The 11,449-nt window shown below is 27.7% G+C and overlaps 2 protein-coding genes across 3 annotated transcripts in view; both read right to left on the reverse strand.

Annotated features, from left to right (window-relative positions):
- LOC112694591 (5'-AMP-activated serine/threonine-protein kinase catalytic subunit alpha-like) overlaps positions 1-312 on the reverse strand; it is a gene marked incomplete in the record, with an annotated part of 987 nt that extends 675 nt beyond the window's left edge. Inside the window, 1 exon segment of the mRNA XM_025570111.1 lies at positions 1-312.
- Positions 1-11,095, reverse strand: part of LOC112694590 (SWI/SNF-related matrix-associated actin-dependent regulator of chromatin subfamily B member 1) — a 16,072-nt gene extending 4,977 nt beyond the window's left edge. For both annotated transcript variants that reach the window (XM_025570109.1, XM_025570110.1), the window contains exons 1-3: positions 10,812-11,095; positions 10,618-10,723; positions 10,014-10,143 (exon numbers count right to left, since the gene is read on the reverse strand). In XM_025570109.1, the coding sequence (XP_025425894.1) occupies positions 10,014-10,143; positions 10,618-10,723; positions 10,812-10,892 (317 nt within the window). In that variant the 5' untranslated portion in view covers positions 10,893-11,095. The remainder of the gene's footprint in view (positions 1-10,013; positions 10,144-10,617; positions 10,724-10,811) is intronic.
- Between the last annotated feature and the right edge of the window lie 354 nt (positions 11,096-11,449).

Consider the following 11,449-nt stretch of genomic DNA (forward strand, 5'->3'; position numbering starts at 1 on the left):
ATAAGTTTGATTGAATAGAACTTAAGTTTGAAAAATCTTGATCATTTATATTAGATAAACTTTTAGATGTACTATTATCATTTTTTGAAGCAACAGATTTTTTTTTATCAACTTGAGACTTTAGGTTTGAAACTGATGACAGGTTTGGTTGAATAGAACTTAAATTTGAAGAATCTTGATTATTTGAATCAAGTGTATCCTTTGTAATTATAATTGAATTGCTATTTTGATTATAAGAAAAAAAATTACTATCAAATAATTCTTCTTTGTAACTATTTTCATTGTTAGAGAAAATCAGTTCATGTACATTATCTGAAAAAATTAAGTACATACATAATTTAAATTATCATTTTAAGAAATTTAGTCATAAATGTTTAGTTAATATACAATTTACAAACCTGACTGATCTAGTGACTTATTTGATGCATTAGATGATCTTAACTTTTTTAATATTTTCTTTTTATATAAAATCTTAAGATTTTTCCATCTCTCTTTACATTCAGAAACTACAAAAAAAAAAAAAAAATAAATAAAAATATTATTTATTAAGTAGAATAATTGGCAGTGTCTAAAATTAGATAAGCACGATAAGATAATAATATCAATAAGTACATCATTGATTTAAAATATTAATGACAATTTAATTATACCAGTAAAATAAAAACTTTTTTAAATTAATAAATATTATATAAATAAGTATTTTTTTTCAAATTAAATTTTAATAATTTTGGTTGACTGTGAGCTATAAAATATCATTTTTGCTAGTCTTTAAATACTATGACAAGTATTTTCTCACATAACCATAATACATATGTATAATGTATATGTAAGGATAACGGTAATAAAATATTTAAAACGCATTAACATGTATTTAATTTAGGTTTTTTTTTTTACTGTATAAAGAACTTAAATTACACAATTTTGAAAATAATTTTTTCCACTCATGTCAAATTTTTTTTTTTTTACTGTACACACTTCCCCATCTTTTGCGTTTCTTTACTTTTTTCAAACAATTTTGACTTATAAATTTTTGTGCTTTCTTAAAAATGAGTTGAATTGAGTACACACTTTTCCCACAGACAAATTAAATTCTCTAGTCTTATGTCGTAAGGAATTATAAAGATTAATATTAATGTATGTTGATAACTCCAATTTTTCATCATTATCTTCCCTTGATTGTGGTCTTCTATTAGGGCAGTCATTACCACGTATTTTGGACAATTGTCCGTTCTCTCACAAACTCCTCTTGCTTCGCATAAAAGTTGTAAGATGGGTGATATCAATCTGGGTACCACTCAGCATACTCTGTTACAGGCCACACCCACCCGGGCTCTCTAAAAATGTTATGTTTAGCCTTAATCTGTATTTGGTCATGTTATATGAGTCGCTAGTTTACTAATTTTTAAGAATTATGCCCATCCAGACCTTAGTCCATCCCTGCTCTGTTAATGAATTTTGCCAATTTTTATAACATTCACCATAAATTAATAGCATATTTGTTTTTTTATTAAAGCTTGGAATCATAATGAAAAAATAAATATGTGTCGCAAATGAATAATTAAACACATTTTTATTATTATTTTTATTAATTATAAAGTTATAATTTTAATATGAATGTAAGCAGTGACGTAGACATAATTTCTGAAACAGGATAAAAAAAAAAAAAGACATAGGTAAATGGGAGGGGAAAATTGCAAAACTTTTTACTTAGATATTATCGACAACTGACTTTGTACTTTTATTGAAACATGAAAGTAGAGTATTATTTTTTCTTTTAATACTCATATTTGATTACTATACTAACAGTAATAACTAATACTATAAGTTATAAGACAAGATATAATTGCATTAAAAATATCTAAAAATTGCACTAAAAAGATGGCAAAATTTCAATGAAAATGTATCAATTTGCAGTATAAATATGTTCAAATTGCAATGAAATATATTAAAATTACATAGTAAAATCATATAAAATGTATAATCATTAATTAATTACTTAAATAATATTATGGACATTAATTTACAAAATATATTATTTTTCTGAATTAATTATATACATCTCTAAATTGTATCCTTGAAAATTGTATTGTCTGTTAAATATGTTTATATAATGAAAAAGTACGTTTAACGTCGACACTTGTTATCGATGCATATTTAAAATAGTTTAAAAAATTGGGTGATATATCTAAATAAATATTTTGATTTCCTGTCATAATTTCAGAGCACGTTTTAATAGTTTTATATCATTAATTTTTTTCAAAGACATATTTTAATTTATATTTAACTATTTTTCCATTGGGACCAGGAATATTTATACTAAAAATTTTTATTTAGTTAGTATTTGTTTAATGTTTATTTATTTATTTAGTATTTATACTAAATATGTTTAAACTATTAAGTAATTAACTATTGGATTCTTCTAAACTTGTGAGTTTAGTGGGTAACTCAGATAAATATAATTTTAAAAAACCTAAACTACATTTAACTACATGTAAAAATTGACGTCGTAGATATATTTTTTTTGTAAAATCATTTTGGAAATAATAATTTGCATATTTTATCACGTGAAGTAAACAAAAATTGCAATAATTGCAAAAAATTCCATTATTAAATTAAATAGAAGACTGTAATTAATTTGATTCGTATACATATTTGATCAGATTTGATTTACTGGATATCAATAAAGTTGCAATATCAATTAAATCCACTTTTTAGTTATAAGTTATAACTAATAACAATGTTATGGTTACCAACTTTATTATTGTTATTCACTATCGGGTGTAGTCAGATGCTAGTAGGTTTGAATATATTGTAGATCATGGTTATAATCATATAGTAGAAGTTACGATTAAATCGTTTTCAATTTGACGTATTATTTGTACTCCGTACACACCGAGTGCAATATGTAATAATGTAAATTTGATCAAAACTTGATGTATAAAGTCGAGAGCACGAAAAATGAGCGTTGGTATCCGCAATTCGTTATTCGTATCCACTGTTGTAACCATTGGTTCTCAACTTTGTACCGTCACGTATCATATTCACGGGCACGAATAATGAGCAATAACCACAGATATAGGTATAAGTAGATATAGTTGTTTTATATATCTGTGGAGATAACATGAACAATGAGCATAGATTTGATAACCACTTTAGAAAAATAACCGCTTGTCGCATGAAGAGCAGCGATCATTTTTCGTGCTCCCGACTATAGTGTGTTTTATACTTGGTAATCGAAATGTTACATTGACTTCTGAAAGCACTACCGTTTTTGTAAAGTTAGGTACAATTATGAACTAAGATTCTCCACGAATTCACGATAGGTGCAATTAATTAACAATAATCCCATGAATTTTTTTTTTTAGATTTCAGATAAATAAATAGTATGTTCTATGTATACGTGGTGAACTAAATCCGTAGTAATAATGATCTTTTTCTCATTTCTCAAAACTTAATAGCAACGATGGTATTCGATAATATTTTAAACACGGACATTCAGTGGACGCTCATTAGTCCATTTAATTGAGCTTACATATTATGATATACATAGCATTTTCTCTATAAATAATAAGACAAGCTATAATAAAGTATAATCATAGTCATTAACCATTTCGACCAAAATATCAAATAAACATTACTTTGCTATAAATAAACGAAAATAAAATTATAATGGTTTTCGGAATTGGAAAAAATTGTCAAAATTCAATAGCTCGATAGATTCATATCACAAAATATTTTACTATAGTGAACACTACATAATACATGGAAAAACAAAAAACAATTAAATAATAAAAAAATAATGGGAAGGGATCTGACCCTTCACGCCTCCCTTGTATACGCCACTGAATGTAAGTAAATTCAGAAATTGTAACCGCTATTATCATTCGACTAATACTTAGAAATTTAAAGATAAAATAGTAAATAAGATTTTATATAATAATTTATAAGACCTAAGGTGGTTGAATAGTTAAATATTTTAAAACTGTATAAATTTATTAGGTTAATTAATTCAAATTTTTTTCTCGAGAAATTTGAGTCAAAAACTCAATAAAAATGATGTAAATGTTTTGTTCTTATTAGAGCGTACATAATTTTTTAAAAAAAATTAAACAAAAGTACTCGAAACATTGTAAAACTCTAAATAGATCTTTAAAAAATACGATGAAATAAATGTCATAAATTAAAAATTTAACTCATTCTCAATGGGTCAATTTTCAAGATAGGATAAAACTTTTTAGTCAAAATTGTTAAAAATAAATAATTTTGGCACGCAAGCGTGGAAAAAATTATTTTAAAAATTTAATCAAAAATTAATGTAATTTTAAGTCGTTTATACAGTAAGAAAAACCCGAATTCAATACATGGTAATGCGTTCGAAATATTTCTTCGTGTTACCATTATCCATGAACACACTTTATTTTATTATTATAGATTATTACTTATATTTTGTAATATTTAAAAATTGTAACAGTAATACATCAACTGCATAAAAATATCAAATAAATCAAACTTACTTGTAGCGTTATATTTCAATCCAATTTCCGCCCAGGCCTGATCTCTGTCTGAATTATCATTTTTTGAAAGATATAAACAAGGATAAGTTTTAATAGTTTTTACAAAACTTAAATCAGTATTGATATCACTCTCCGAAAGTCTATAAACAATTCAAAGAATAATAACTTTCATACTGCAAATTATTAGTAAATTAAAAATGTATTTTTCACAATTTTATAAATACTTTAATTTTAAAAGGAAAAAATGCACTAATACAAGTAGAATGTGGGCTATATACTCGTAAGCCTTGAAATTGTTGAATAATACAACACACTAAAGCTGCTGACACAGTTGATTGTTCGTGCGCGGACGAGGTTTTAAATCGCTTAAAATTAAACAGCCTAGCAGTGGCGCAACTACGGGGGTGCTAGGGGGTGCTTAAGCACCCCCAAGTTCCATGTCTTTATAATTTCAAATGTCTATAGTTTAAACAATAATTTAGGTAAGTTTATATAATTTTAATAGTTAAATATTTATTTTTAACAAGAACACAATGGTTTACAAGTAGAATAACGCACCGCCGGGTGGCAAAAACTACTGAGACTAGTCTCACGGATTCCATACATAAACCATTATCGCTGTGATTCTTTCCCCCCGAACTTTTATTTACCTCCTATCAATTAGAATTGAGACTGTTGATCGACCGTCTCATTCGTTCTACGACCACGTCGTCCGTCGTTAATCGTTATCGATGATTTAAAAAATAGTATGATGCTGTTTTCTCAGAGCGTATGCGTATACATATATACATATCATACGCGTGAATTGTGATGTGATATTGTGTCTTTCAAATTTAAAATTGCAAGTGTTTGTTTCAGCTTTTTAGCGCAGTTATTACATTTGTTATTCGATATTCAATATTCATGTTTAGTATTTTTAGTAATAGTAACAAAAAAAAAAAAATTATTCAAAATAAGTCCGACCATTCAGACAGTGAAACGATTGATGATCCTAGTCCAAGCACGTCAAGTAGTTTGTGTGAACATTTATGTACCAGTACCTCTCAAATTTTGAATTAAGGACTAGGAGGTATAGAAAATGGATCATACCGTCTAATTTTGAATGTAAGTACTTATTACGTATTTTATATAATTATTTTGATTGCTTTAAAAAATGTTATAGTTAACCCACCCATTATTTTGTTTATTTATGAAACATACAATTTAAATAATTAACTTATTTTTTAGTATACCATTAAAAACACTTATAGTTAACTGCTTAATGCTTTGCATATGCTTAAATGCTTTTAGGCTTATCCAAAAACAAAGTTTGGAAAGCAACAAAGATCTTTTAATAAATAATGGTTTGTTGAATGAGCATGGTTAGAATATAGCACTACATTAGATGCTGCTTTTTGTTATGTTTGCCGCATATTTGGTACAGGTGATGTTGAACCAGCATGGACTAAGACTGGACTTATTAATTGACAAAAAGTAAGTTTATATAATAAATAAATAATAATAATAATAATAATAATAGTAATTTAGATATTTAAATTAATCATTAAACTTATACATTTTCAATACAATCCAGTTTGCTGATAAATTAAATAAGCACAAAATGTCCAAAATTCATTTAACAAATGTATCAAAGATGGTAGCTTTTAAATCCAGTAAAAAAACTGGAAGTGTTAAATTTCAAGTCATAAGTGCTCACAATGAAATAGTAATTAAGAATCTCAATTATATTTTAAATATTATCGAAATAGTTTTGTGTCTTGCAAAACAAAGCGTTTCATTTCGTGGTCACCGTGAAGATTCTAATTCATGTAACCAAGGTACTAAATGTATACTACAATATAAAAACTATAAACAATTAGTAACATAAGTTATAAGACTTTATTTCAATATTTTAAAGGTAATTTTTTGGAACTTTGCAATGTTTTCTCTAAATGTGTATTGGACTTTAAAGAGTGTAATGATAAAAAAATTAATTTCACTAGTTGGAAAATACAAGAAAGTATTCTACAAATTAGTGCAGATAATATAAGATTGACAATCATTAGAAAAATAATAACTACTGGTTTTTTTGCAATAATGATTGATGTAACGAGGTAGGCGCATATTATAGTTAAATAAAAAAATGTATTTTTGTTTAATATTAGATTAATTTTTTACTCAACTCTCAATATGTGTTCGATTCGTTAATGGTTTAGACATAGAAATTAATTCAAATACAGAGTGTTTAAAAGCAGAAATGCTTGTAGCAAGAAATTGTTAAAAAAAAAACAGTATAGATGACATTAAAAAAATACTACATAAAGATGTATATCCAAACTTGTACAAGTTAATGCAGGTTGCATTAACCGTACCTGTCAGTTCTGTGACATGTGAACGAAGTTTTTCTTCTATGAGGAGATTGAAAAATTTGCTGCAGAGCAGCATGTTACAGCAGCGCTTTACTTATTTAAGTATCATAAATATTGAGAGAGACTTAGCTAATGATATTGAATCTGAAAAAATATTAAATACATTTGCAAGTATTGACAGATAAATATGTTTGACGCTTTAAAATATAATAATATAATGAAAAAATAAAATGTGTTAAATTTATTTTCTATTAATGGTATAGTTGCGAACAGTAGTATAATGTAAATAATAGTAATATATTATGCTAGGGGGTGTAGGGGGCAGAGCCCTCCACGGCTTTATGAACGATTCATTATGGTAGCACCCCAAGATATGAACCCTAGTTGCGCCACTGCAGCCTAGATAACATTAGACCATTAATTTAGATTCACACTATGAAAACCAAGCGGATAAAATCCACCATCGTTCGCGATCAATTTTGAGCAAACATTCGCAAAAGGCAGCTAAAATTAAACCTGTTGTTTTGACTAGGACTATTCATACTGGGCGGATGTTCGCGTCGTCTAACCTAATATACATTTTATGAAAACATGATTGACCAAATAATTTTTTAATTATATTATACACATTGTAGAAACCGTAGAATATCACAATAGAATTATTAAAAATAATAGTTGGCTTAAGATGGCAAAGTAGGGTTACCCATACGTCCCGGTTTGGCTGGGACAGTACTGATTTTGAATATGGCGTCTCCATGTCCCGAAGATGTGTTTCGGGACAGCCAACTATCCCGGGATAAGACTTCAATAATGTATGTTTGTATTTTATTAAACTTTAGATTGAAAAATCATAATAATGTTGTTATGAAAGAATAAAAAATTGTGTAATTGACTGACAAGATCTATTTTTAATAATTTTACCTTCTAAATGACGATTTTTTTGGTCAAATACGTTCTTCAGATTTCTGTTCCCTCACAATATTTATATTTATTGCTAACGAATCAGCCATTATTTTATATTTTATCAGTTGTAATGAACTAATTACTGTAGTGTAGTATTGTAGCATAGAGTAGTCATACTGTAATCAGTGTTTATTTTAGACCTTTTATCCAGGGGTAAATTTTCAGGGTTAAGTGAGGATTATTGTGGTATCTGGGTATTACTCCATGCAAGTAAAAAATTAATAAGTAATTACATTTTTGTAATAATTATACATGTATGATCAAAAAATCAATAGTTTGTCAATAAGAAAAAATTAAAAAAAAAAAATTTGTTCCAGGTTTTGCTAAATAAAATATGGTATTCCTGTAGCAAAGACTACCATAAAAGACTTTGTGATGTTCTCTGGTACAAGAATCACAAGTGATGGTTTTATTTTTAATATTTTGTTTAGGTTATTTGGTTTTGGAGGTATTTTTAAACGCGTAAATTATATCTAGGTGTGTAAGCTAGAGATTTAAAACCCCGTCTGCTCACAAATAATTCGCCTAGTGTGTAAACAGCAGCTTAAATGCTACAGTTTTATTTTCTATTTAAATATAAGCAAAACAAAAAAAAGTATGTAAGCACTACCATATAATCTGATTCTATCATATGTGACTAAATTCATGTTGAATACAAATACAAAATATATATTAGCTAAAAGAGAAGATGGAGGAAGAAAGAAAACTAAAATGTTAAGTCAATGAAGGATTAAAAATGCATTAAGATAGTCAATCAAATATTAATACTTACCTTCTTTCTTTTAAAAAAAAAAAAAGATCTCAATAATAATACTAAATCAATTATTATTAAATAAATTATAATCAAAATAACATACCAATACTAGTAAGCATATACAATTGAACAGTCTTAAAGACTAATGACAAGTGTATTATATACTAATTAGTATAGGTAAGATTAAAAATTAAATGTTATATTTATATTTAATGGAAAAATTGAGATACTGAGAACTTATCATAATATTCAAGTCACTAATAAACTTCACCACTTAATATTTATAATCACTATGTTACATAATGGTAAAATTACATAGAATTTAGGTATATTAAATACATTTTTCATAGACACTGGAGACCAGAGATCAGCTAGGTCCCAGGTTAACCCAGACCAGAATCCGATCTTGGTTAAAATGCTTTAAATATTATTGGTTAAGGTTCGGGTCCAGGGTAATCATGTGATGGATTGAGTTCTGTCCAATCATAAATGTTTTATATTATTACTGATATGGTCCGGTCTATAATTTGAAATTATGTACTTTAAAAAATTGAAAATAGTATTATTTACTAATTTATTCCCAATTATTAATAAATAGCATTTTGTTCGTATTTCTTCAAATATGACCGTCTCACTCATCTTGTCTCATCTGGTATTAAATATTTTTTTCCATCCACTATGAAGTATTAACACTAAATGTATGGTATATTATGTATTATGTAATGTGTATAGACAGAAGACGTGTAGTCGTAGACTCAGAGGGTTCTAAATGACCATGTTTGTTCTGGTACGGGTTTTTATTAACAATGTATGGTTTGGGCTGGTTTTTTTTTTTAAATATATAATTCAGGCTGGTCCGGACTTTTAATTTTTTTTATAAATTTGGTTTAAATTGATCTGGGTTAAAGAATATATTTCACAAATTGGTACGGTTAAAAAAATTAATATAATTATCTAGTTCAGAACGGTCACATTTAAAATAAGACCGGACTGTTCTCAACTGGATACAATTACTACAATGTTCATGCCAAGCATTATGCACAATACTATACTGACAATTTTTAATAAAATAACATTAATGTTGTCGATGTACAATATTAAATGTGAGTGATCATCTCGTGAAGCAGGGTATCAAGGTTAATGACATTAGTCATTAATTTAATATTTATATCTCACAAAAGGGATCACCTCATCTCCTCAAAAAGTGCCATTCAGCAGCATTCAAGATAGTAAATGGAATTAAATGGTATAACAAGAATTTTCCAATACCCAATACTTATTTAGGATATCAGTTGGTTTTAAATCTTTTTTTCGTATAGTTAGTTTTGTGACATTCACAGAAACGAAAAATAACCAATAACATTCATATGTTTAGTAATAAATAAAAGTTAAACATTATTAACTTAAATTATAATTAAGGACTAGAATTTATACCTGGTAATTAACGGTTCGGTAGAAGTTACAGATACAGCTTTGTAGCGTTCATCATTACCATCAATAATATCTTCAACTTCAGATGCTCTTAACAGTGACACACTTGACGCTAGACAATGCGCACTTAAACCTATATAAATAATAATGATACAGTTTAATGTAACAACATTTTAAGTATATATTTTTTATATTTCATATACGCATGTTTATAAATTGCAACTAATGAGTCAGTGATATATAATATATAAATAACAATAAAATTATGACAGATACCTAAAATAAATGTAATTTTATAAATTATAATGAAACAATATTTTTTTAGTGCTATTAACATTTACAACAAAATTAACAATTTAATTCAAATTTAGATTGATAAATAAATATGTAAACTAAAATAGAATGAAATAGAATGCAAGGAATTGCAAGAAAAGAGAAAAAACAAATACATTTCAATGGTAGATTAGATAAAATTGTTTGATTAAGATTGATTACCATAAATTGGTAAAAAACTAATATATAAATGTCTATTAGGTTCGGCTGAGTTAATTTGGCGGGTATAGGTGTGTAAATAATTGCTCGAAGAAAAATATTAATATCATATTACCTAAATCGATTAAACGTTTCCTCTCGTCATTCGTGATGGTCCTCCGAAACATACCCGGATACCGTTTGTACAAGGACCCGCGAAACAGTCGCAAGTAGTTGCCAACCTAAATAAGGACACGCAAAAGGCGTAGTAACACATGAGTTACATGAAAAACGTGAAAAATGCTGAATCCGAAATAAAACCGTACTCACCTCGGATCCGATACAGTAGTACTCGCCATTCTCTTCTACTTGGAAACTGATCGGTTTGTCGCCGTACGTGCGTAAGGCCATTGTTGAAGCCCGATCGGTAATATGTCGTGCACGACAAAACAAGAAAAAAATCGAACGCGCGATACACGAAAAACTGCCACTGCACCGCGCAATTCAAGACTCGATAATTGCGACGACCGAATTGTACCGACCGAATATTCGTAATCAATGATCAACGACAGCCGGCGGATACCATACTCAACAACGCACACAACCGTATTTTGTTTATGTTGCGGCCGATTAGAAGAACAGCATTAGGTATCGGCGCAAATCAGATGTGCCGTTACAGTGTGACCAACCGACGGTAACGGCGTCGTTGTCTCTTTTTTGTTTCCGACCAGTAGATAACGCTGTCTAATTCGTATTCCGTACGTTGCCGTCCAAACGTGTGTGTTGTGCGTGAAAATCGACAAGTTTGATTTAAACTTTATTAGTTATTGAACGCATAAAGTAACAGATTGAAAAATTGCAACTGTTATTAAAATTATTATTTAAAAATAGATAAGTAAATCGAAGATAAATGTTTGAATTGATTTTGTTCATATATCTATAAATCGATTTAACATTTACAATTTCAA

The sequence above is a fragment of the Sipha flava genome, unplaced genomic scaffold (genome assembly GCF_003268045.1).
Source record: "Sipha flava isolate LNK unplaced genomic scaffold, YSA_version1 131_pilon_pilon, whole genome shotgun sequence".
In the NCBI taxonomy this organism is placed as follows: domain Eukaryota; kingdom Metazoa; phylum Arthropoda; class Insecta; order Hemiptera; family Aphididae; genus Sipha; species Sipha flava.